Source organism: Muntiacus reevesi, chromosome 7 (genome assembly GCF_963930625.1).
Source record: "Muntiacus reevesi chromosome 7, mMunRee1.1, whole genome shotgun sequence".
In the NCBI taxonomy this organism is placed as follows: Eukaryota; Metazoa; Chordata; class Mammalia; order Artiodactyla; family Cervidae; genus Muntiacus; species Muntiacus reevesi.
The window spans coordinates 81181566-81207919 of record NC_089255.1 but is presented as its reverse complement, the minus strand read 5'-3'; the positions used below and the strand labels follow the sequence as shown (position 1 = coordinate 81207919).

The following is a 26354-nucleotide window of genomic DNA, read 5'->3' as shown; positions in this document are numbered from 1 at the left end:
TCCACGGTTGCAAAATTTCCTCTTATGCCTTCTTTTAAGAGTTTATAGTTTTAACATTTTTATGACCATTAAGTTCTTATATACTGACTGAGGCTTTCAAAGTTCCTGTTAGCTGTTTGCCTAGGGGTAAGTGTTGGGTGAGAGGCTATTATCCTGGGACTTCTTTTCCTTGCCACATTGACAAGTCAATCGAGGAGCGAGGAGCGCTGGCAAGCACTTAATTCTTGCAGGTGTTTCTAGCTATTTTGCGGTTTTTGTATTTCATTGTCTTCCCCCCACCCCTTTTTTTTTTTTTTTTTTGGGAAGGTAACAAATGAAGAGGACTTCATTAGGAAATTGGACTGCAAACCTGATCAGCATCTGAAAGTGGTTTCCATTTTTGGAAATACTGGGGATGGGAAGTCTCATACCCTCAACCACACTTTCTTCTATGGCCGAGAAGTCTTCAAAACCTCCCCTGCCCAGGAGTCCTGCACTGTGGGAGTGTGGGCAGCATATGACCCAGTCCACAAAGTGGCCGTGATAGACACGGAAGGGCTCTTGGGGGCTACAGTGAATCTAAGCCAGAGAACACGGCTGCTGCTTAAGGTCCTGGCCATCTCAGACCTCGTCATCTATCGAACTCATGCAGACCGACTGCACAATGACCTCTTCAAGTTCCTTGGGGATGCCTCAGAAGCTTATTTGAAACATTTCACTAAGGAGCTCAAGGCTACCACTGCCCGCTGTGGCCTGGACGTCCCCTTGTCCACCCTGGGCCCTGCTGTTATCATTTTCCATGAGACTGTACACACCCAGCTGCTGGGCTCTGGTAAGTAGATGGGGTTCGGTTGCCACACATTGACCTTTCTGGGCTGCAGTAGCGACTTGGCGGTGGAAGATTGCCCAGAAAAGTTTCTGCCTGGGGAAGTGTTTCAAGAAGGATGGAGTGATCAACCATGTCAGAATCTGCTCATGGGCAGGATGAGGATTGAGAAATTGCCGATTGGCCCTTGGTGATCTGGGTAAGACTGTTTCCCAGGGATGGTGGGCCTGAAAGCCTGATCAAAGTGGGATCAAAAAAAGAGAAGGAAAAATCTTAAGGTAGTATATTAATCTCTTTCATAGAGTTCTATAAAGGGTTCTAAAAGTGACAGCAGGAGGCTGATGTGGGGGGTTTCAGGGAGTTTCCCCTTTTTTGAAATTTAAGATGTGAGGTATTGCAGATACTTGTGTATTGCTGGGAGTGATGAAAGGAAGAGATGCAGATGTAAGAGAGCAGGAGTGATGCACAGGTGGAGGGCTGACCTTAGGAGCGTGGACGGTTCATCCGTAACAATAGGAGAGAAGGGAGATTATATGCACACGATTACGGGTAAGTAGGTAGACGTGGCGGAAGTTGTCTTATTGTTTCTGCTTTCTTAGAGAAATAGGAAGCAAGAGCATCGCCCGAGTGGGAGGATGAGGGAGCAGGTGCGACAGTGATTGGATGCAGGTGGGGACGATAGTGTTGGCTCCGAAAACAGTTTCATTATTAATGTTAATTCAGTTAACAAAGTTTATTACGTGCACACGGTCACATGCTGACTGCCAGGACCCCAAACTGAAAAAAAAACCAATTCCCACCCTCGAATAGCTGATAGTCTAGTTGGAGACGCCACACGTGCTCCGTTCTGTGCTGGGTGTCGCTCCTGGAGCTGTGAGTGTGCAGAAGAGGGACACTGTACACCTCTTTGTGGGATCTAGGAAAGAGGAGGTGACATTTGAACTCTAGAGACTGATTAGATAGAGGAGGGGAGGAAGGATGCTCTAGGAAGATGAACCTGTAGTGGTTTGAAGGAGCTTGTTGTGTCCAGGGAACTGTAGGTATTTGTACCCTGAATTCCTGGATTCCGTTCCTGCCCCCTTCAATGCATCTTCCTTGAAGGATGGGGAGTGATGTTTTTTAAAAGCTTAATTTATACTTTAGGTCATGTCATACTCCTGCTTCCAACCTGTCAATGACTTTCCGTTACGTCAAGATAAAATCTAAACTCCTAATTACAGTGGCCTCACTCCTGCCTCTGTCTCTGAACACTCTCTGCTTACCCCTTTCACTCCTTCCACTAGCTATACCAGACTTTTCTCTGTTCCCATCTTTGCACAAGCTACTCTGTCTACCTGGAACACGCTTTCCCCCAGCCAGCCATCCTCTTTCAGATTCAGCTCAACTCTTAGCCCCTTGGAGCCTTTGCCAAATGTCTCCTTTAAAATGGTCCTTCCTGCACCATGGTGGTCCCGTCTTCATGTTCATCAGGGCACCTGTCGCTCTCTGAAATCATCCTGTTCGTTTGCTTACTGGTTTTTGATCTTTTCCCCTTGGAATGGAAGCTCCAGGAAGGCAGGCACCTTGCCTGTCTTATTCACTGCTGCCTTTGAAGAGCCTGGGTGGGTGCTTGGCGCACACACAGTAGGCTGTCACCAGACACTTGCTGAATGAAGAGGCTCAGTGTGTCTGAGGCTTAGATTGTGTGTGAGGGAACAGTGGACACACTCAGGGATCAGATTACGCATGGATGGCCTTGATTTAGGTCTCAAGTATGACAAGATCCCTTGAAGGATTTTATGTAAGGAGTTTATGTGATCAGATCTGTATTTTCAAAAAGATCCCCCGAGGCCTGTTGCAGGATGAACTAGAGAGGCATGTGTAGAGGCAGGGAGGTGGCCAGGAGCTTATCATGGTACTAGGTGAGGAGTGATGGGGCCTGAGCGAGGGCAGGGCAGTAGGTGGGGAGTGGACAGACTAGGACCATATTAAGGAGTTAGAATCCGAAGGATCTGGGCCTAGGATGCCTCCCGTGATTAGCATATTTATGCCACTTTGGATCTTCACAGCTTTGGTGAGGGGAGGGTCTAATTTCCTGTTTAGGATTTTGAAACAACCAGCCTTTCAAAGTAACTTTTTTTTTCCATAGGCTTTATTTATTTATTTATTTTTAAAAAATCTTATTTGTTTTTGGCTGTGCTGCGTCTTTGTTGCTTTTCTCTAGTTGCAGCTAGCGGGGGTTACTCTCTAGTTGGAGTGCGCAGGCTTCTCATTGCTGTGACTTCTCTTCTTTTGGAGCACAGGCTCTAGGGCCCGAGGGCCTCAGTAGTTGCGGCTTGCGGGCTCCAGAGAACAGGCTCGGTAGTTGTGGCGCATAGGCTCAGGCACTCTGCAAGCATGTGGGATCTTCCCGGAACAGGAATCATACCTGTATCTCCTGTGTTGGCAGACGAATTATTCACTGCTGAGCCACCAGGGAAACGACCCCCCCTCTTTTTTTCCTTTTGCTTAATGCCTTGCACTATGCTTGGTGTTTGTTTATTTGTTTGTTAAAATAAAAGCTGAATAACAAAGATAGCATTTTTTTCCTTAAATTTTTAAAAATTTTTATTTTTTCCCTGTGTCATGCGGCATTTGGAATCTTAGTTCCCTGACCAGGAATCAAATCTGTTACCCTGTCCAGTGAAAGTGCAGAGTCTTAACCACTGGCCCGGCAGGAAAGTCCCAACATTTTCTTAAAATAAATGCAGACTTAATGTATCTTTGTTATTCAGCTCAGTCAACAGCAGCTATATTTTACAAATGAAGAAACTGAACTCAGAGAGCTTAGGTTATGTAACCAAGGAAGATCTAGCTAGCAGGCTGCGAGAACCTGGGATTCTGAATCCAGAGTTGTTTCTGGATCCAGAACTTTAGCTACTTCTCTTTGATGACTGTACCTTTAAATTTGAGCTAAAGCCATATTTCCAGTGTTAATTCGAGTGATTTTGTTGTTAAAATATTAAAGGAAATTATGCTGTATGACTCAGGAAACTCAAACTGCGGCTTGGTAACAACCTAGAGTGGTGGGATGGGGAGGGAGGTGGGAGGGATGTTCAAGTGGGAGGGGACATGGGTAAACCTATGGCTGATTCATGTTGATGTTTGGTAGAAACCAACACAATACTGTAAAGCAAGTATCCTTCAATTAAAAATAAATAAATTAAAAAAAAGGCAACATAATCCTGTCAGCCCAGAATCTAGCTTCTAAAGAATAAAATAATTTAGTTTTTTTAGAAAAAAATGAAAGAAAATTAAAACCAAAAGTTCTTCCAAGTTTTAGCTCCAAAATGATTATTGAATCTGTTTATACGGCTGCTCCCTAAATTTCTGGATAAATGTTGGTGAAACTATGGGAAGGCTGATAACCTCACACGTTGGCAGTTGTCTGCAACTTCACCAGCATAAGACCAGCGCTTCCAGAGCAGCTATTTATTTTAAATGCTTATTAGAAGGTGACTGGTGTCCATACATAGGATGGAAGACTATGTAGCTGTTAGAAAGAAGAAGGAGATGTCTTCTCACAGTGTATCAAGTGTACAAGGACACATGCTTACGGTATGTTATTAAGTGATGAAAGCAAGTTGCATATGTGTGTTGGGAATTATGTAGGAAAAGAAAAAGTCTGAAAGGGTAAACACTGGACTATAGATCCCTTTGAAGAGTAGGAGGGAGCAGAGGACCTACATTTCTTTCCTTTTATGCTTTGACATGTTTGGATTTTTTACAATGAGCACATTAAAAAAAATACACTTCTAGTGAAGAATCCATCTTGTAATGCAGGGGACTCTGGTTTGATCTCTGGTTGGGGAACTGAAACCCCCACATGCTCTGGAGCAACTAAGCCCTCGCGCTGCAACTAGAGAGCCCGTGACCCACAATGGAGATCCCTCATGATGCAGCTTAGACCTGCTGCAGTCATTAAATAAATAAATATTAAAAGTTAAATAAATGGCTGATTCTCTCTCTTTTTTTTTTTAAAAAGGTACTTCCTTAAAGTGTAACACACATACCAAAAAGTGCACGTTACATCAAAAGTGTATACCTGAAGCCCTTTTGCAAGCCGAGGGTATATGTGAATTCAATACCAGGTCATGATACACCAGCCCCTGCTTCACAGAAACCCCTACTTATGCTTTCTTCTAGGCAGTTCCTTCCTTCCTGACTTCCAACAGCATAGAGCAGTTCTGCCTGTTTATATTTACGGAGTCACACCACGTATTCCTTTTATAATGAAAGACAGGAGACTTTTTTTTTTAAAGAAAGGCCCCTGTTCACACACCTGTTTCCGCTTGTCCAGATCACCCCTCCGAGGTGCCAGAGAAGCTCATCCAGGACCGGTTCCGGAAGCTGGGCCGCTTCCCAGAAGCCTTCAGTTCCATTCACTACAAGGGGACAAGGACCTACAACCCTCCCACTGACTTTTCTGGGCTTCGGCGTGCTCTGGAGCAGCAACTGGAGAACAACACCACCCGTTCTCCCCGGCACCCGGGCGTCATCTTCAAAGCCCTGAAGGTCAGTTGCTTTCTGGCCGGAGTGCTTCTTACTGGGGCGCCAGTGGGTGGTGACGCTCAGTTCTCCAACTTCTGTCAGTGCTGCTGATGAGAAACCTGGGCCGAAAAGAGGGTCTGTGAAAGGAAGGGCATGAGTGGACTGTGTTACCTGTTGAATGGCATCGTCTTGCCAGGAACGTGAATCTCGGATGTTAGTTAAAAGGTCCTCCTCTTGGAGAAAAACCTTATTTTACCATTCTTTATAATGAAGACATCAACTCAGTTCCTGCCAAGACTGCTTCGGTTTTACGGTTTGTGTACACCTCTGTGTTACCATGCCTGCAGGCGGAGGACAGAGGAGCAGGCTGGGACCAGGGTCTTTGGAGCAGTGCTGAGAGTGTGGCGTTTGGAGAAAGGACAGTGTTGACATGCAGACTTGAGCTAGGGATTTGAGGGTGCCCTGAGGGTTAGGGCATAGAGCCCGAGACCAGAAGAGATAGGAGAAGCAGTTTGCATAAAGCTAGGCCGGCCCTGGTTTACCCAGGAACAGACTTTGGGCATATGTTGATTTGCTTCATCCATGGAGTCTAAAAGGTTTGCAGTGGGACACAACGTAAGCAGTTTCTGCATCTGGATAAACTGTGTATGGAAGTTCGTTATACTATTCTTGCCACTTTTTTACAGGTTTGAAATTACATCAAAATGAAAAGTTAAAAAAAAACAACAGGAGGAGGGAATGAAGTTACTCCTCAGAAAAGGTTTATGGTTTTTGCATAGTGGTTACTAAACGCTGGATGTTTGTATTCTCACAAAATTCATATCTTGAAATACATTAATGCCCAATTAGTATACCCAGGGGTTTAGGGGAGGTGATTGGGTCATCAGAATGGAACCTTCTTGAGCGACTTTAGCACCCTTACAAGTGAAGCCCCAGAAAGCTCCCTAGCCCCTTCTACCAAGTGAGGACGCTGTGAGAAGGCACCATCTGTGAACCAGAAGGCAGAGCCTCACTGGGAGGCTGCCATGCTGCACCCTCATCTTGGATTTCCAGCCTATAGGACTGTGGGGAATAAATTTGTCATTTATAAGCTTCTCAGTCTGTGGCATCTCATTATAGTATCCTGATTGGACTAGAAAAACTTGGAACTCCGGAGTCAGACAGACTTGTGTTGGGATCCCAGTTCTGCCATTTACCTGTTGCTTGGTCTTAGGAAATTAGTTATTTCATTCATCCATTCAACAAACAAATGAGTGGATCTCTGTGTCAGAGTTTGAGGTGCTGGAAATAACTGTGGAGAATAAGATAGACAACAATCTTTGCCCTTATAGAATACTTCTTCAAGGGCTTCCCAGGTGACTCCATGGTAACGAATCTACCTGCCAGTGCAGAAGATAACGAGTTTGATTCCTGGGTGGGGAAGATCCCCTGGAGGAGGAAATGACAACCCATTCCGGTGTTCTTGCCTGGAAAATCCCACAGAGAGAGGAGCCTCGTAGGCTAGAGTCCATGGGGTCACAAAGAGTCAGACACAACTAACCACACATGTCCTTGTAATGGCATAGGTAGTCAGGTGGAAGATTACACCCAAGTATTGTGAACATTCTTAAATGGAGGCTAAATAAAGGGCTGTAAAATCTGATCCTTAAGAATACTGACAGCTAGGCCAATGGCTGCATTATAGATTTCTTAGGTTTTCTCAAAGTTAACCTAGCTGACTGTTTACATAAGGCCTTCAGGGACTCCAGGTGCCATAAGCAGTAATTAGTGCTCAGGGATTTTACCTCACGCATCTTGGATGTCCTCCTCCAGGCCAGTTTGTCAGGTACTTTTCTGTTGTTGTTATTGTTGTTAGTTACTTTTGAGAAAAAGAGTTACACTGTGTTTTTATGAGGGGATATGATCCATGAAGCTTTCTGTGATTAAAATGAGCCTGGTCAGCTGAAATTCTGAGGACTCTTGGTAACTGTTGGCCTCCAGTTTACCTGGATCTTGTATTTCCTGTTCTCTGAGGCAGGGTCTGTGCATGGGATGGCATTACCTGTTTAAGTCCGTGTTTCCGGCTCTCCTCAGGGAACTCTGGGGTCTTGCAACTTAGTCAGATCCTTGAAAAAATTCTTTTGTCTTTTTCTGGTTGTTTTTAATCTTCTTTATATTAGAAATTGTTCATTCTCTGATGATCGCACTTATAGAAAGCTACCTTTAAGGTCAGTTTGACCTAGGAGAGGTTTATTGTTGTTAAAATACTCTTAACAGAAGTCTTCATAGTTCATGGCAGTGTATAATATGATGGCCATTTATTTTTGTCCACTTATTTTTTATGTTGTTGTATTTTTTTTTTTAAAGTGGCCTTGCATTCTTTTTGGAACAAAAGATTGGGGATGGTCATAAACAGATAAATTATCAGTGCCAAAATAGCTTGTTTGACTTTCTGTTTCTCCCATTTTTTTTCTTTCTCTGCTGGTATTTATTCGCCACCTTGCCCAGTTCCTCACTGACTCCCTGAGGAAGCACTTCAAGAAGCCTTGGGATATATTCTAGTATATATATGATTTATATGATTTTGTTTCCTCTGTGATTTTCTCTTTATTTTACATAAAATAGGAATATTGTTAGAAAAAAATGTATAAACCTTTTGGGAAAATGGAGAGGCACTATGAGGCAAGACTGTGATGCCCAAATAAAGAAGTCTCAACTCTCTAGGAAGACCACCTCCATGCAAGGGTAAACACTGACAGGTTTGGCAATAAAATGTCAAAAAGGATATGAAGCACTGTAAACTCTTACAAACTTCTGGTTGAGGTAAAATTAGTACAGCCAGTTTGAAATGCAGTAGTATAAAGAAATGCATAATATATATTCCAACCATGTCATTTCTAGAAATTGGCCTTAAAGCAACTCTTCCACAGGAACACAGAGACCTATATGAGGAAGTTAATGGTAACATCCTTATAATAGCAAAGAAAAAAGCAAACTAAATTGCAAAAAATAGATACATGGGGCATTATATATGATTCTTTGCTACTTATTTTGAAAAGAGAATTGGGGTTGTGATGTATCTATGTGCACTTATATACTTTGCTTTTTTTATGGAGTGTTGAAGCCTAGCATTTTTTCCGTGCTATTAAATATCCTATAAAACCATGTTTTTTAAAAATAGCTGCATGCTTTTTCATTTATATGGGTAGATCATTTTTTATATGTAGTAGTTCTGCCCATATTTTAATAGTACTTTCCATTTTTCCTTATATTTTCTGAGTACCTAAAGGTATTGCGAACATTCTGCCTACTTCCTTAGGGTACATTACAGCTCCCAGTATTGCTGGCCAACCTTTCTGTGGAGTGTTTACTAATGTCATGTTCTGTGCTCTACATTGACGTGTATTCATTCACTTTATCCTCATTTCAACTCTGAGGTTGAGAAACAGAGGCAGAGAGAGGTATGTTAATTTGCCTGAGATGACTTGTCTAGTGAGTGGTGGAGAATTTGTTTTTTTAATATTCATTCATTTATTTGGCTGCTCCAGGTCTTAGTTTGCAGCGCAGCACTCAGGATCTTCAGACTTTGTTGTGGCACGTAGGATCTTTTTTAGCTGCAGCGTGTGGGATCTGGTTCCCGGCGAGGGATCGAACCCGGTCCCCCTGCATGGGGAGTGCATAATCTCAGCCACTGGACCACCAGGGAAGTTCCAGTGGTGGGCAGTTTGAACCAGGCGGTCTGGCTCCCAAGTCTGTGCTTTTAAACCCTGGGCTGTATTCCTTCTCAATAGTTACTCCACTTTTAAGAAGGTCAGAAGATGATCATCTTTAAAGGTTCCTAATACATATTACCAGTTGCCTTTAGATAGGACATTCTTATAAGTTGTATTTGAGTGTTTGGTTACTTTAAAAAGTTATTTTTTAAATTGTAAAAGCAATGTGTGTTTGTAATAAACGATTGAAATAGTACAGATTCAAATAGTACAATTCCAGTAGTAAGGTATGACTTAAGTCCCTTTCACTCCTGTCCCTCTCACTGTATGATAACTGTTATAAAACTTTCTGACATACGCTTCCCGAAATTTTTGGTAATGCTTCAGTGCATATAGAATTATATGTATATAATGTATGTATACATTTTCTTCCTAAATAAGTCAGATCATAGAGAAGTTAAATCTTTTTTTCCTTCCACATATTCTTTTCATGTTCATTATTGAGCAGGAAATGTGATTAATGAGCAAGATTGAGGAGTTGTAGAATGTGTGTGTATGAGACCTTCAGTCACTTTCTGCTCTTGTGACTTGCCCCTATGTTTCCCATTCATTCTGCTGATCTGGTCCCTCTTCCTTCCATTTGGCCTTGTTGTGGTCCAAGCCCCAGTTCCTTTTCTCCAGCTGAATTTTTCTCACTTCTTAACCTCTCTCTCGTTTGCTCAGTTTCCACAGTAGCAACAGCTCGGATACCTACCAGCAGAGCATATTCTCACTGATGAAGTAAGTCTGTTTAAAGAAAAGAGATGCTCAGGTCCCTATTGACTAAGGAAATTGAATGTTGAATTAACTGTTGTTGCCTGTGTTTACAGTTAAGAGTAATGGAGAGAACCATTTTAAGGTTGGATTCTGACAGGTTTTCTGTATTACCTCCTTTAGTCTCCGACCTCTAAATGTAGGAACTCTGACTCTCTGTCACATCAGGAAGCACCTATTAAGTATTTACGAAGTTATTATATATTTTGGGGGGAGGTGGCATCGTGGATTACATGAGTCTCCATTTTGAATCAGAAAATTCACTGCTAGCCTTTGATGACTGGAGTGAAACTTACAGGTTAGATAGTAAGAGCTGTACTGTTGTCAAGGCAACTAAAGTTCAAGATCATCTAGTCTCTAGGCAACCTTTTCCAGACTGACCTCAAATGCTTTCCCAAGCTTTCTCAGGAAAGGTCCTTTCCTGCCTCTTATGACTTTGGGGCCTCAAGAGGGAGAGAGCCCCGGAAACCCTGGAATGATTTGAGGCTTAGAATTCTTGAAAGAGATGAAGTATATGGATTAGGTGGTAATGTCCACACTGGAAAGAAACAGTCAGATTATAGAGGAAGGAAGACAGTGTCTCCTTACCCTTGTATCTAAAACACATGAGCATCAAGTTTTTTTTAACAGTTACTGTTATGTTTCCATACTTTTTTTTTGGCTGCATCATCCAGCACGTGGAATCTAAGTTCCCTGACTTGGGATCAGACCTGTGGCCCCTGTAAAGGATGAGTCTTAACCATTGGACTGCCAGGGAAGTCCTATTCCCATACTCTTGATTCATGTAAGTCCTCCTGATGCTTGTCAAGGTCTGATTTATTACTGACTGCCGGCTCTTGAGTGAGTTGTGAGAGAAATAAGATGCTTGTGTTACCGGCATTTGAGAGGATGGGTGGCCAGCATCCGAAAAGGTGAGGCTGGTTGGTCTTGGGGTTCTCTTTCTGATGTCATAAGAAGTCACTGTTGCCGTGGCAAACATAAGCCGACAGTTGTCTAGTGCTGGTGGCAGTGGAGGTTCTATGGGGATTTGTCGCGTGGCGATCAGGCTGCAGATTGTTCCATGCTAAGCCTTGAGATACTTAGAAATGTCCTCATTTTTCTGAAGATCTTCCAGAGAAATGAATCAGGCCACTTGAGTTTGGAACAAAACCTTATGCTGTCACTATTATTGGGCTGCAATTTTACATTTACTGGGGAGTGGCATGCCTTCTGAATTCAACCCAGCTGTTGGATTCATGCTAAACTTGATATTTTTCCTAAGGAAAAGTATTACTTAGGTTATCCTTTCAGTTACCTATTTAAAAGAGAAACCAAGGGCTAAAAATGCTCTTCTTTGGGTTTTATTATACATCTTTAGTAGCTTCTGCATTCCTTATTTAGCTCTCTTTTTTTGTTTCTTATTTTAACACTGCATTTGGTATTTAAGCATCTTTTTGCAGCTAAATATTCACCCACAAATGCAACCAGCCATGAAGACCAGGGAGCTGTCATGGAAAGGAGAGAAGCTCTTATATCCCTTCTGTTAGCTGGATCAGTTGGTGAGGGTATCTGAGGGAGAAAATTAGAGAATTCTCAGCATAAAAATAAAAACATTAATCGTGGCAGCTCACGTTTTCTGAGCTCCCAGTCTATGCCAAGTGCTCTATGGATTAACTCATTTGATCTTCACAGTGTAATCCATGGAGACCCCTGCTGCGGAGAGTACTCCTAGCCACCCCTGTTTTACAGATACGGAAATTGAGGCACTTGAAGAGCTACCAACTACAGGCTGAAATAATTTTTTGTGGGGGGGGTCCTCACATTTATGCAAATTTTCCATTTGATTTCATGCTATACCCAAGTTTATTTTTTATGTAAAAATAACTTCCTGGGACTTCCCTGGTAGTCCAGTGGTTAAGATTCTGTGGTTTCACTGCAAGGGGTGTGGGTTCAATCCCTGGTCAGGGAACTAAGATCCCGTGTACCACATGGTGTGGCCAAAAAATAAAGCAAAAACTTCCTCCCCAAATCTTTCAATAAATTGATGCATTAGGAAGATGATTGTCTACTTGCCCACCAGCTAGCCCCAGTTAGGCACACAGCTGTTTGAGAAACACAGCTGTTTGAGAAATACAGAAAGAGTTATCAGTGATTTGGCCAATCAGTGAGTAGTTAACCATAAATTAGAGAGGCCCGTGGGCGTGGGTTAAGGCCTGGTGCAGAGGCAGGGCCAGGGTGAGGAGGAGAGGATGGGTTGGTGTGTGCATGGGGCTCGGTGCTGGGGCACTTCATCGCAGAGGTCTTAGTTGAGTGGTTGTTAAGACGTGTGCTGGACTGAGAGGAGGATACAGAGGTAGTACGTGCCTTTCACGGTGTTTGTGATCTAGTCTGGGAGATCAGATACATATATCAGGCTTGTAGCTTTGCCTCATCACTTAGTACCAGGTTCAGATGTTGAGGACAGCAGCTGGTCAGAGAAGGCAGAGTGTGATCTTCCTAGAGTGGTTGGGAAGGCGTCATGGAAAAGGTGAGATCAAAAATTCCCCGAAGGATGGCTCCTACTCAGAAGTAGGAGAGAGAATGATGGCGTAGGCTAGTGAGTGATTCTTCTGGGTTTGCGTCTTGTTTGATCTCTTTAATATTCACATATATGTTCCTTTATAGTCTGTCTCCAAATCTTACTTGTTTTCCCTTAGTTACTTTTTACAAAATTACTACCAAGAGAACAGGACCTGTATGTGTTACTCTTAGATTGTTTTTTTCTTTTTTTTTTTGGTCCAACTCAGGGATTGCCACTTGGTCACCTGTCACTGGCAGGTGGTATTTTATGGGCATGTTCATTATCTTTGCAGGAGCTGAATTTGAATGCACATGGGTGAGTCCCACACCCTTAGTCTGACACATTCTTTGCCACTACTCTTGTCTTGAACACCTGACCTGACTCCACATTGAGAGCTTGTGCTTTTGAAAACACTTGGTTTACGACTCAGGATTTTAGGCTTCATTGGAGAAAAGGAAGAGGAGTTTTGATAAATAAGTGTCCTTAAGCAAAATTCCGTTTAGAACTTGAGAATCTTAGTTTAGAACCTAACCTACCCCTTTTCTGAATCTCATCTTAAAATTTCTTTCGCCTTTTTACTAAAGAAAGTAGCATCTTGTCCTTCTGTTTTAAAGTTACTTTTACATCTCTTCCCCTGAGTAGTGCCTGGCTGCCACAGAAAGAGTCGAGACTTAGGAACTGTGAATATTTAATAATTTTTAAAACCTAGAAAGCCCATTTATATTTAATTTATATGACTTTTCCCACTGCATATGACTGAAGGCTTGGAGGAAAAAAAAATCATCCTGAAGAATACTTTCAATATAAAGTAGTGAACAAAAATAGGATTAAAAATGGAAGCTTCCTTTAAACATAAAAATTTCAGCCTGTTACTTCACATACCTTTATCTTTCTTCTTGGCATTTATTTTGGCCGTTTGCTGTCTTTTAGGTTAGTTACTGTAGTTGATAAAAGGCTGTCAATATCTAGAATAATTCCTCCTTGCCTTTTGGCTGATAACCCTTTTTGCTACGTAGAGATGGTTCTGTGGCCAGTAAACTCCAGTGAGTACCTGTGGTTAGAACTGGTGGACACGCCCAGAAAACTCCCAGCGCACTTCTGAGCTCTGTCTCCCTCTGACTTCAAGACAGGCCACCTTCTTGAGTTGCTTTCTTTTCCAGCTTCACAAAGATGAAATGGGCATTCGTCAGGATCTGGTGGTTTTGAATGAACGGTGGAGTGTGTGACGTGTTTATGATTTCCAAGGTCATTAGGAGAGACCAGTAACTTTGCTTCCTTCTGAGCTCTTGGGAAATGGGCCGGTTCTTTCTGAGGTTTCCTGTGGTGAGGATTGGTGTAAGTCAGGCCAAGAAGGTAGAGGGTAAGGAGCAGAAGTCGCTGGCTTCCCGCTTCTAGCCACAGAACCGGTAAGAAGTAAGCCAGTAGTGAGGGCATGTTAGAAGGGCAGGCAGTGGAAGGCCCAGAGCGCCGAGCTCTCCGCAGAGGCCCTTCACATGTCACCTTCCCTCTGCGCAGGCTCTGAGTGACCGCTTCAGTGGTGAGATCCCCGATGATCAGATGGCGCACAGCTCCTTTTTTCCAGACGAGTACTTCACCTGCTCCTCCCTGTGTCTCAGCTGCGGGTAAGTCCCACCGTGGGAAAAGAGCCTCAGAATGGTGCTTCACAGACTTCTCTGTGCCTGCAGATCATGTGGGGTCTGCTTAAGTTAGGCTGTGACTAAAGGATGGAGTGGGGCCTGAGATAGGGTATTCCAAGTTCCCAGGTGAGCCTGATGGTCCGGGGATCACACTTTGAGGTTGCGGGGGATTCCAGGACACATGGTTATGAAGAATCCCCTGAAGATTCTAACCCGGTTTAGATGTGAAATTGACTGGTTTGGGTAACTTTCACTGCAGAAAGCTTTCAGTTCAGTTCAGTTGCTCAGTCATGTGTGACTCTTTGCGACCCCATGGACTGCAGCTCGCCAGGCTTCCCTGTCCATCACCAACTCCCAGAGCTTGCTGAAACTCATGTTCCTTGAGTTGGTGATGCCATCCAACCATCTGTCATCCCCTTCTCCTCCTGCCTTCAGTCTTTCCCAGCATCAGGGTCTTTTTCAGTGAGTCAGTTCTTCACATCAGGGAGCCAAAGTATTGGAGCTTAGCATCAGTCCTTCCAATGAATATTCAGGACTGCTCTCCTTTAGGATTGACTGGTTTGATCTCCTTGCTGTCCAGGGGACTCTCAAGAGACTTCTCCACACCACGGTTCAAAAGCTAGCACAGGGGATTTCCCTGGTGGCCCAGTGGCAAAGACTCCATGCTCTCAGTTCAGGAGTCCTGGGTTTGATCCCTGGTCAGGGAACTAGTTCCCACATGCCGCAGTTAAGACCTGGCAGAGCCAAATAAATGTTTAAAAAAAAAAAAAAAAAAAAAGCACAGAAAAGCAGAAGCAGGGAAGGCTTTGGGTTGCCTGTTTTCTGTGTTCCTTTTACCAGAGCTTTCAACTCGAGTCATTCCACCCCTTCATCATGTGCATAGCACTGCGGTGGGTATCAGTCCTAGTGGATTCCTTTCATGATGAGGGCAGATGCCTAGAGCACATCAGCATTATCCAGGGAGTTTTCCAAATGACTGAGGCCTGGGCCTTGCCTCCAGGGTTTCTCACTTACCAGATCTGGGGTGGTGCCCTCAGCATTGGTGCATTTAAAACGCTCCTCAGGTGATTCTGATCTGTAGCTGAGTTGAGAACATTGAGTTAGGGCAGAATTCTCAAAGTTTATGTATGCATCACCTTGGGATTTTCTTAAATGCAGATTCAGAATCAGCAGGTCTCTGTGAGATTTTGTGTTTCCAGCTGGCTCCTGGGTGATGCTACTGGTCCCTTGTTACAGGGGAAACAGCAATGATTCTCAATTTTAGCATGCCTCAGGAAAACCTGAAGGACACATTACAGCAGGTGGTTGGGCCTTGCTCCCAGTTTCTGATTCAGTAGGCCTGACGTAGGGCCTGAGAATTTGCCCTTCTGCTAAGTTCCCGGGTGATACTGATGTTGCTGAATGGGGACCACACGTTGAGGCTCACTGGATTAATTTGAACTGTTGATAGCTACTCAGTCACAGGCCAGTGACTTGTTGGATGGAGCCTGGGGGTTTAAATGCAGTGTGTCAGGGTCAGATTGTAGACTCTGTCTTGTAGACACTCGCCCACCTCTCCGCTGCTTTCATCACTTAATCATCTGATCCTGTCCTCCACATTTGCCCATATGGGGGAGACCTGAGCCTTTTCTGTTATGAATCGCCTTTTTGCATTGATCCCTATAGGCCACCTCCTGGGCCACCATGTTTGCTCTGAGTTTGTAGCAAGGACTTGGTTCTTGGATTATACAGTCTGTGCCTAGGGAGGGCTGAGGCTTGTCTTAGAGAGGAAAGAGGGATGTTAGTTGCCAGTGTGACTTCCTTTAGCGGGCCCCATGAGCCCAGCAAGAGAGGCTTAGGCTCTGTTGGATCATCACTTTTCCATTCTAACTGTGCCTCACCAGAGTTTCCAGAGCTTTCCCTTCTGTCACAATGAAATTCTAAAGTCCTGGTCCCTAGTTTTGCGTTGTCAGGAGAGCAGAACTCACTGTTCATTTGGAAGGTTTTCTTGTTCAGCTTAAGCCTCCTCTTAATGCGTTGTTAGAATTTGAGGGTCAGTTTCTGTTTTGCATCTTGGCAGCCTGTTCTGATTAAACTTCTTATTTCATGCTGTTTGGATGTTTGAGTTCCCTGAGGGCCGTTCAGGTTTTGTCTCTCATCAAGGTGCTGTCTTCTGGCTCTTCCATTCCTATTGAGGGACCTGGTGGTTTTCCAAGAAAAGATACTCTTTTGGCCCCTTCTCCTCATGCAAGAGTAATAGATACACTACCTGTGTAGCACTGTTGATTGCAAGTATGAGACAGGCCCTTAAGTTTCCAAAACAAACTGCCGTCTCTCTGCTCAGTATTTGGGGCCCAATTAGTAACGGGGGGGTCTAGTTTTGCCCCTGCATCTGGTTTAACGCTTGTGCGTAAGCGGCCTTGGCTCCTTTTAGTAGCTTCATGTCAGCTTTGATGCCTCCCGCAGGGCTGGATGTAAGAACAGCATGAATCACGGGAAAGAAGGGGTACCTCATGAAGCCAAGAGCCGCTGCAGATATTCCCACCAGTATGACAACCGGGTTTTCACCTGCAAGGTGAGTCCAACCAGCCTCTCCTCCAGCAGCTGGCTTGCTGGCCACACTCCCCTCTTGGGAAGACTGGCTCAGGACCAGTCTTGAGCCAGTATCCCAAAGTATTTGATATTCAAATTGAGTCTCTCTGGAACTTCTCTCCAGCTCCAGCCATTAAAAACTCACATGTCTGTTGCCAGGCGCCCCTTGGTTTATTTTTTTAAAGCTTAAATCCCCCCTTTATCCTGTTGAGTCTGTATGCTGGGTTCATCTACATTACTTGTTTATTCTTCAGAATGTAATTGCCCTTCAGAAACCCAGTTTGGATGGATTTCTCCTGTCTATGACAGGGATAGAATTTGTAGCTCAGTTTTGGGCCCCTGGTATGGGTACACATTCAGATCATAATCATTCAGGGCACTGACTTCTTTGGAGAAAGACTTTGCTCTGCTCTGCTAAAACCCAGGGTCTGTAAACCCTCAGCAGGTCTGGTTCGCAGGCAGTGGGGCCAGACGGGGGTATGGAGAGGCCGGGGGTCTGGTGGACAGAGCAGAAGCTGGCAGAGTGCCCCGTGTTTCAGGCCTGCTACGAGAGAGGCAATGAAGTCAGCGTGGTGCCCAAGACGGCTGCTTCCACTGACTCCCCCTGGATGGGTCTTGCAAAATACGCCTGGTCTGGGTGAGTTTCAGTGGCCTGCAGTTGGGTCTGTGTGTGTCTCCAGGCCCCTGGTGTGGGGTTCCAGTATCTGTCTGCCTGCCTTGTAGGTACGTGATCGAATGTCCCAACTGCGGCGTGGTCTATCGTAGCCGGCAGTACTGGTTTGGGAACCAAGATCCTGTGGATACGGTGGTGCGGACAGAGATTGTGCACGTGTGGCCTGGAGTAAGAGCTGTTTTATTTTTCTGTTTTCTCTTCGGGATGTCCAGTTATTCCTGTGTATGGGAAAGTGGAACTTGTTTATAATGATGGTTAACCATGAATTTGGTTATATATTGGTGGTTTAGGAAGGTGTGATCTGGAGTGCCTTTTTTGTTCTAGACCCTTCATTTTTTTCCATTTCTTGCATAAATATTAGAAACACGATTAAAAATTGATGTATAGTTAAACTGCCTTAGCAAATAAAACTTTATCTTTTCATATTCTCCTCACTCATTTTCCAAATGTATGTTTGTATAGATACAATTGTAATTTATGTGCCACTTAACTGCTTTTTCTTGTACCACGGTTTTGCTTTGTTTCCATATTGCTTTCACTTTTTATGATTTTCATTTGTAATCACTGTGTAATATTCTGTCTAATGTTATAGTCTGATTTCCCCATTTCGTTCACTTTGAATGTTCATGCTGTTTATGATTTTTTTTATTATCAAAGAAAATGCTATCGTGACCATCTTCATGTAAGAAAGCCTTTGTTTTGGAGTATATTCTTCTTGAAGTATATTCTAAGAAGTATAATTACTATGAACCTTTACTGTTTTTAAATTGGATTTTTTAATTCAAGATGTTGGAAAAACAAAACTGTTTATGAGGCAGTGATCCAGTGCTTTCATTCTGCATTAAACCATGATTCGTACTTGGAATTACCCATCGTCACAGCATCAAAGCCTTTTCCCCTCATGGAAGAAAGATAAGCAGTTTTCTGTGTGTTGTTTGCTTCAGTCATGTCAGACTCTTTCCAACTCCATGGATTGTAGCCCATCAGGCTCCTCTGTCCATTGAATTCTCCTGGCAAGAGCATCGGAGTGGGTAGTCATTCCCTTCTCCAGGGTATCTTCCCAACCTTGGGATTAAACCCGGGTCTCCAGCATCATAGGCAAATTCTTTACCATCTGAGCCACCAGGGAAGCTCCTTTCTATAAGGGACTTGTTTTATTTGGTGGTGTTCCCCTTTCTGGGTGATTCCTGAAGCAGCAGATCCTAACCCAGCCTGGAGTGGGAGACTTCTTGGAGGAGGTGTCCTCTTTATAGGATTGTTTATTTCTTGGGTTGTATATCTCACAAGCCAAGTAGGTTCTGAATTGGACAACTGTGCACCGAGTCCTGTGGTCATCTTGAAGAGTAGTACCAGCAATGACTCATAGTGTGTGATGTTGTTTAGAAGCCAAAGGGATTCTGTCCTGACCCGCCCTTCTCTGCCAGAAAATATGTGGTTCTGAGTTGGCTGTGATGGGTGTGTAACTCACTCGAGACCTCTCTCCCTCCTTCCCTTTACTCCCATCACTCAGAAAATGATGGGAGCCTGCATTTTCATTTCAGACTGATGGATTTCTGAAGGACAACAACAACGCTGCCCAGCGCCTCTTGGACGGGATGAACTTCATGGCTCAGTCGGTATCTGAGCTTAGCCTTGGGCCCACCAAGGCTGTGACGTCCTGGCTGACAGACCAGATCGCCCCTGCCTACTGGAGGCCCAACTCCCAGATCCTGGTACGGTGCCAGGATGCCCTGGGTCGCTGGCATGGCCCATTCTCCTTGTGTTGCTTCGCCCTGCCCTTAGCTTGTTCTGCAAGGAAGGCTTGGAGTCTCTCTCCCAGCCAGATTAGCTTCCAGAGTGTTGGAAAGGGTGGGACACGCTTAAGACAGCTGGTGTCCTCTCTGTCCGTTGATTTCCCCTGTTATTTTCCAAGTGTTTCCGTTGTTGTGGATTTTGGTTTACTTCCCCACAAGAGCCAGTTGTTATTGGTCAAGTGTTTGAAGTCATACCTGTAGACTGTGGAGGAAAGGACACCTTTAGAGGTCATTTAGGGTCATCCCCAGCTTGAAACACAAACCTCACAGCTCCCACATCAAGGGAGCCCCCAACTTTGGCCCAAACACTTGTGACAGGAGACCTGTTCCTCCTCAGCTTCTCAGAGGCTCATGAGAAGCTGTGAAAGAAATGAATCCTCGTTGCTTTTATGGCTGGAGTTACTAGTCCCTTCTGAGATCCCTGTGACTTGGCCAGGTGGATGTGAGGTACCTCGACAGCGCTTCTTGGAAGAAAATGTTAATTACAGCTCTGCTTCAGTAGGGTGTTCCATGTGGCTGGAGGTCTGGGTCCCCTCCTTTGGGACCGTCGGGGTCTTGCCACCCTCAGATGATCCTCAGGGCTCCCCAGGTTGACTTTCTCGGCTGAGCGGACATGAGTGACGCCTGCCTCTCTGTCTTGGGCTTGGAACAGAGCTGCAGCAAGTGCGCCGCGTCCTTTAAGGATAACGACACCAAGCATCACTGCCGGGCCTGCGGGGAGGGCTTCTGCGACAGCTGCTCGTCCAGGACCCGGCCGGTGCCCGAGCGGGGCTGGGGCCCCGCGCCCGTGCGGGTGTGCGACAACTGCTACGAGGCCAGGAGCTCCCGCCTAGGTGACGTGGGGCCAGGGGCCGCGCGGGGGAGGGGGCCCTCTGCTTGGCACTGGGCGTTGGGAATGGGACTCTCACCTGCCCAACCCCGTTCCTCCCCCCTCACTCTCTGAGAGCAGTCCCTCCCGTAGTCTTGCCCAGCATCCTCTAAGCTCTCTGTCAGCTGGGTCCGGGGGTGCTGTTCCTTAGGTGGGGGAGGGTTAAAGCTGTCCTGTGTTTGCCGTACGCTTAGACTGAGTCCTCTCCTGGAGGAGGTTCTAGGTCCTGCTCCTGGCCCACTGTAAAGGAAGGTTATAAAATAGCCCCCGAGGGCTGAGGTAAAGGACCAGCGGACCTCACTGGCTGCGGTGTGGGTGCCCACAGCCCAGACCCTTGCCACCCTTGCAGAATGGCACAGGGTGCCCTGGGAGAAGCATCTAGAGTTTTTCATTTGGGAAATGACTCGGAGGTGATGGTGTTTCCTTCATCATTGTCTGCAGATGTCACTGAGGCACAGGGGGACGATGAAGGCGGGACGCTGATCGCTCGGAAGGTGGGCGAGGCCGTGCAGAACACTTTAGGAGCCGTGGTGACCGCCATTGACATACCACTAGGTGGGCCTGGCAGTGCCTCCCTCGCGGGCGGTGTGTGTGGGTGAGGGCTTGCGAAGTGCTGCGCCTTGGGCTGTCGTTTTGTCAGCCTGCTAACCTGGATTGAGTCAGGCAGCAAGAAGGCGACTGGGAATTTACTTTTCCTGCTTCATGCTGAATACCTTGGTGGTTTCATGTCTATTCCTGGAGGCCATCCTCTTAGGCCATCTACTGCTGCGTAATAAACCACCTGAAAATGGAAAGGCTTAAAACAGTCACGTCTCACAGGAAAAGCAAGTATTCTTCTCTAAGTGGCATTGCCTGGAATTACTGCTGGATTTTCCAGTATGGCAGCTGGATGGGTCTTGGGGGGCCAAGCCAACGTCACTTAACACGCTGGGTAGCCTGGCAGGGATGCCTTGAAGGTTGGGCTCAGGAGAACTTCCCCCTCACCCCCATTCCCTGTGTTCTCGACGCCTCTTCACATGGTTTCTCCAGTGCTAGTGACTTCTTACGTGGTGCCTCAGGGCTCTCAGAGACAGGCCTGGGCCTGGAAACTAACTCTTCCACTAGACTTGGCTGTAGTCACAGAACCTGCCTAGATTCGAGGAAGGGGGCAGGGCCTCAATCTGCCACACCAGCCCTGCTGTTATTTCTTTAAGATTTAAGAGAGCCACTCACCTGATGTGAGGGGGCGGGCTTGTAATAACCAGAGGGAAATGAAGGGAAACCTGCCAGTGTGTGGAGGGCTTAGGCAGGGCTGACTGGGCCTGGGGCATTCCAGCCCTTCATAGGGGAGAGACCAAGGGCTCCTGGGTGGCTGTGATGACAATTGCTTGGATCAGATTTAATCACCGTGGCTCACAGAATGAGCTGATGACAGGCTTTTGACTTGAGAGTGTAGAAATTGATTGATTTATCTAGCCTGGAGGCTCAGGTTGCATCTGCTCTCAGGAGACCAGGAGGGTCAGGGGCCGCCCTTGGCAGAACCTGCCAACTGTGCTTGACAGGCACTCACCTGCTGAGCACTCCCTGGCTGTTGGGTCCCAGCTCATCAGACACTTTATTTCTTGTAATCTTGTAACTGCTTTTGAAGCTGGGTTGTTACAGATGAGTAAACCCAAGGCCCTGAGAATGTAAGGAACCTGTCTTAATTTCACAGCTGACTGACTCAGGCTCAGTGGAACTGGGATGAAGCTGTGTCCTGACTCCAAAGCCTGCACTTCACCATTGCTCCAGTGGTTCTTAATTCAGCCGTAGCTTAGGCTCACCTGGAGAGCGTAGTGGACAGGCACATATCAGTGCCTGGGCCCCAGCCCCAGACATCCTGACCTGGGTGGAGGGGGTGATGTGTGTGCGGTTAGACTGTGAGCCAGTGAAGTGTCTGCCGCTGGCGTCTCGCCCAGTGGGACTCGGGTGCTGGGTCTCGCGTGTGTCGCCTGTCATGTCCCCTTCCGTGACGCAGGTCTGGTGAAGGATGCAGCCAGGCCGGCGTACTGGGTCCCGGACCACGAGATCCTGCACTGCCATAGCTGCCGGAAGGAGTTCAGCGTCAAGCTCTCGAAGCACCACTGCCGGGCCTGCGGACAGGGCTTCTGCGACGAGTGCTCCCACGACCGCCGGGCTGTCCCCTCGCGAGGCTGGGACCATCCTGTCCGAGTCTGCTTTAACTGCAATAAAAAGCCCGGTGACCTTTAACCCCAGCCCCCTCTCCGAGTCCTTCACAATTCCTTAGGTTCTCAGGGTTAGAAACGAGGTCGCGTTGAGGTAGGCCCTCCTGCTGGTCACCTGTGGCGGTGTGTGTCCTCTCTCCTCATCCCGGGGGGCCCCTTTCCCGCTGTGGGGTGGCAGGTGGGGGGGTGCAGACAGGGAGCCAGGGCGAGCCGGGCAGTGGGTCTGAAGGCCTGAACCCCCCAGGGCGGGGGGCCCGAGCAGCTTAGAGCAAAGGGGAATGAACTCGAATCCACTACATTTTATTTCAGTTAAAAATAATAAGTACGTAAATATATATATACACACACACACCCCCATCCCTCCCGTACATAATACGAAAGGAACATGGAGCGTGTTCAGGCTGCCGCTGGCTGTGAACACCCGCGAGGTCCGTCCCCAGCAGGAATCCGGGGGCAGCGGGCAGCAGGTCTTCCCCCCATAAAACCGAGCCAGGTCCAAGGCCACTGCACTGCTAGCCTCCCTCTGCTGCTTCTCTCCGAGCCTTTGAAGCCTTCGTGCCCCTCGGCTGCCAGGGTAGGAGTTTCCCAGACACCTTCTGCTGGGCGTGGCCTGTGGGGGAGCTCCCTGGGCCCTCCAGAGTCAGATCTCAGTCCCTGGCCTAGGCCTGTTTCAGAGACCACCCAGCTTCGCGTGCAGGTCACGGACGGGTGGAGGGTGTGGTAGGGTCCTTGGACCCAAGGAGTCCCCAAGCGCAGGTGATGTGATGGCTGTCAAGCTGGGGGAGGGGGGCGGGCACGGAAGGAGACGGGCCTTCCCCAGCACTGTTCCCTGCTTGTTGATGCTTCCATTCGCTCTGCCACTTGGCTTTCCCTACCCCGAAGTGGAGCATCTGCCCCACCCTCCCCTCCCAGCCCCCTCGAGCCCACCATCTACTGAGTGTTGCACTAGGGTTCTTGCTTATTTTGAAGTGTCTTAATCCTTTATTCCCAGACACACGACCCTTTGAGCGTTGGACGGGTGGTCATGAGAAATCTTCCAGGGAAACAGTACAGAACGGACTGTTAGTGGTTTTTTTCCAAGTATATACAGACATTTCAGCGGATCATTATGAAAAAATTCTCCAGTCCTGGCGAGAGAAGTCAGATGAACTTTTTGTTTCTCAAGAGCTGGGACATCTGTATTTGTCGTGACTGGAAAGAGACCGTTGTGCTGAAATCCTGTCATCATGGTGGATTTTATCGTCAATGGCCAAAAAGAATTTGAAGTGACACAGTTCTTGACTGAACTGGGGGGTGGGCCAAGTTCAGGGAGGTACGTGGTGGTCACCCTTGGCGTGTCCCTGTGACGTGAGCCCTGGAAATGTGTTGGTCCCTCTCAGACCTGCTTCCTTCCCGCCTCCCATGGCCCAGTGACTGAGGCCTGCTCTAGTACTGTGTATTATTAAATTCGCCATTATAAAGGAATCTTCCTGCGGAATATGGACTCTGGCCTCTTTCCTTTAAGTTCATCAGTATTATCTTGCTACCTCTTTCTAGTTGTTGAAAAGTGAAAAGAAAGTGAAGTTGCTCAGTCGTGTCTGACTCTTTGCGACTCCATGGACTGAAGCCTACCAGGTTCCACTGTCCATGGGATTTTCCAGGCAAGAATACTGGAGTGGGTGACCATTTCCTTCTCCAGGAGATCTTTCCGACCCAGGGACTGAACCCGGGTCTCCCGCATTGTAGGCAGACGCTTTACTGTCTGAGCCACCAGGAAAGTCCCCTAGTTGATGAAAGCTGGTGACTTTTCAGAGCAAAAGCCAAGTGAGAGGTGTATGTTATCTCAGTTTATTCCCCAGGAATGCTCTCTCCCAGGAGAAATTAGGTTACTAGTGACCTATGGAAACACTGGGAGGAGACTCTTCTCCTTTTGTATCTGTCCCTTTGGTGCCGATCCTCTGCCCTGCCTTGCTGTCTGCCGAGCTCCTGGTGAACAGTTGTTCTCCACTGTCTCCTGTACGGTTGTGTGGGGCCGCACCGAGCGTGGTGTCTGCTGGACCACACAGGAAAAATGCAGAAAAGGCTTCCGAAACCGCTTTCTTAAACTAGTCAGACCAGGAGAGGAGAAGGTAACCCGGTGTCAAAATAACCAAGTTCTCTTTTTTTTTTTTTGTCCTACACACCCAGTGTTCATCTTGGTTTTGCGGCGGCTGCTTTAATTCAGATGAGGCCAAGAGTGCAGGTGGGTGGGTGGGTGGTAGGAGCAAGCAGGGAGATGGGTCTAGAAGTCACCTGTAGGAAAATTAGATTTAAGGAGATTTTACACTTCCAGCACTGCTAGGAGATCCAACCAGTACATCCTAAAGGAGATCAGTCCTGGGTGTTCATTGGAAGGACTGATGCTGAAGCTGAAACTCCGGTACTTTGGCCGCCTCATGTGAAGAGTTGACTCACTGGGAAAGACCTTGATGCTGGGAGGGATCGGGGGCAGGAGAAGGGGACGACAGAGGATGAGATGGCTGAATGGCATCACTGACTTGATGGACATGAATTTGAGTAAACTCCGGGAGTTGGTGATGGACAGGGAGGCCTGGTGTGCTGTGATTCATGGGGTTGCAAAGAGTTGGACACGACTGAGCGACTGAACTGAACTGAACTGACTTCCAGGGCAAAAGTAAAAATTCCATTCTGTCTAACACAAGGGGGTTGAATAGATTTCTTGAGCAGGAGACCCTTTTGGCTCTCTCACTCATTAGCAGACCTTAGGCAAACTGCTTTCTTTTCAGTTTTTTTTTTCTTTCCCCAGTATATTGGAGTGATCTTCACTTGCTTCATAGGGTCCTAAGAATTAAAAGGAAATAATGGTAGCAAAACATACTCAGTGTCTAGATGTGGTAAGTGCATGCTGGGGAAACTAAGCGCTCTGGAGGTTTCTGCGAAGCTCAGACTCAACAGTTAGATGATTACAGATGAAATGGAGTGGAGGACAGCTTGCACAGAGGCCCAGGTGAGGATGAAACATGTCCCAAGAGAAGGGGCAACAGGGTAAGGCATGTGTGTTCACATCTCGAGGCCACGTTTTATTCCGAGGCACAAGAAGCCATTGAGGGATCTTTGGGGAAGGTCATTCTTGTGGCGGTGGCCTAGAGAGGCAGACTTCAAGGAGTGGGCCCAGAGGCTTCTACCAACGTAACATGAATGGAGGAATTTAGCCTGCAGTTGTCAGAGATGGTTACACGGAACATTTAGACCAGGACAGAGTGAGGGCTCACAGGTAAGAGGTAAGCGGGTGGTACCCTTGTTGGGGGCACGGAGTGTTGATCTGTGGGCATTTCTGGTGACCAGTGTGTGTTACTGTTCTCATCTGTTAAGGCCACGAGCAAGCAAACAGCAAAGGGTTTATTGGAGCCTGGTGCTGATGCCACCCTTTGTTTTAGACCTTTCACTGTCATCTGGAGGGTCAGGGCAAAATGCCCAAACAGATCTGCAAGTGAAAAACACCTCCAGAGTATGTGACAGACTTAGTCTTTGGGACACTCTTGACAAGCCAGTGTGCAAAATGCTTTATCAACTTCACAGTGAAGTTTTTTTTTTTTTCCCCTGCTTTTCAGATAGATAAACCAGTCATTTATTTCCCTCTTTTTCTTGTTTAGAAATTCTCATGATCTCTCAGACAGTTCCCTCAGGAACGAGCTTTCCTCTTTTCCCCCAGCCAGCCCCAGTGGGTTCACCTTTATAGGCTCTGGGACTAGGACAGGAAGTAAGACTTGTATTTCTTCACTGGGAATTCACAGTGAAGTTTAACCATTTTTCATATCATCTAGATCAAATGTTAGGAGCAGTGACCACTAACCAAACATAAAAGAACAGATTGCTAAATTAAGAAGTTTTGATTATGTCCCCATCTCCTCTTTTTTTTAAGCTTAAGGCAAACATACAACTAATTCTTTGACAACTATTATTTGCCTAGTAAGTAACTTGGGCTGTGGTACAGTTGATAAGGAGTTAGGGAGGTGTTTGGGAATATGATGTGCTCAGTCATGTCCATCTCTTTGCGACCCCATGTTACTGCAGCCCACCAAGCTCCTCTCTCTGTCCCTGGGATTGTCCAGGCAAGAATATTGGAGTGGGTTGCCATTTCCTCCTCCAGGAATCGAACATCCATCTCCTGGGTCTCTTGCATTGCAGGTGTTACCGCTGGTTATAGCAGGTATAACCACCAGCTACATTTCAGAGCTCATCAGGTACTTTTTTGAGTAGTCAGTTGTCTC

At 46.4% G+C, this 26354-nt stretch overlaps 2 protein-coding genes and 1 non-coding gene across 3 annotated transcripts in view; 1 reads left to right on the top strand and 2 right to left on the bottom strand.

The window, feature by feature from the left end:
• ZFYVE1 (zinc finger FYVE-type containing 1) overlaps positions 1–23555 on the top strand; it is a 44398-nt gene extending 20843 nt beyond the window's left edge. Inside the window, exons 3-12 of the mRNA XM_065941708.1 lie at positions 307–811; positions 5124–5338; positions 13874–13980; positions 16441–16549; positions 17106–17203; positions 17290–17407; positions 18781–18951; positions 19685–19865; positions 20342–20455; positions 21897–23555. Of these exons, the coding sequence (XP_065797780.1) occupies positions 307–811; positions 5124–5338; positions 13874–13980; positions 16441–16549; positions 17106–17203; positions 17290–17407; positions 18781–18951; positions 19685–19865; positions 20342–20455; positions 21897–22129 (1851 nt within the window). The 3' untranslated portion in view covers positions 22130–23555. The remainder of the gene's footprint in view (positions 1–306; positions 812–5123; positions 5339–13873; positions 13981–16440; positions 16550–17105; positions 17204–17289; positions 17408–18780; positions 18952–19684; positions 19866–20341; positions 20456–21896) is intronic.
• Positions 23556–23558: 3 nt separating this feature from the next.
• DCAF4 (DDB1 and CUL4 associated factor 4) overlaps positions 23559–26354 on the bottom strand; it is a 36690-nt gene continuing 33894 nt past the window's right edge. The window contains exon 15 of the transcript XR_010664013.1: positions 23559–24375. The gene's annotated coding sequence lies outside the window, so the exon portion shown is untranslated. The remainder of the gene's footprint in view (positions 24376–26354) is intronic.
• Positions 25748–25869, bottom strand: LOC136172765 (small nucleolar RNA SNORD22). Its single transcript, XR_010664105.1, has one exon. It is a non-coding gene; the product is annotated as a small nucleolar RNA SNORD22 (small nucleolar RNA).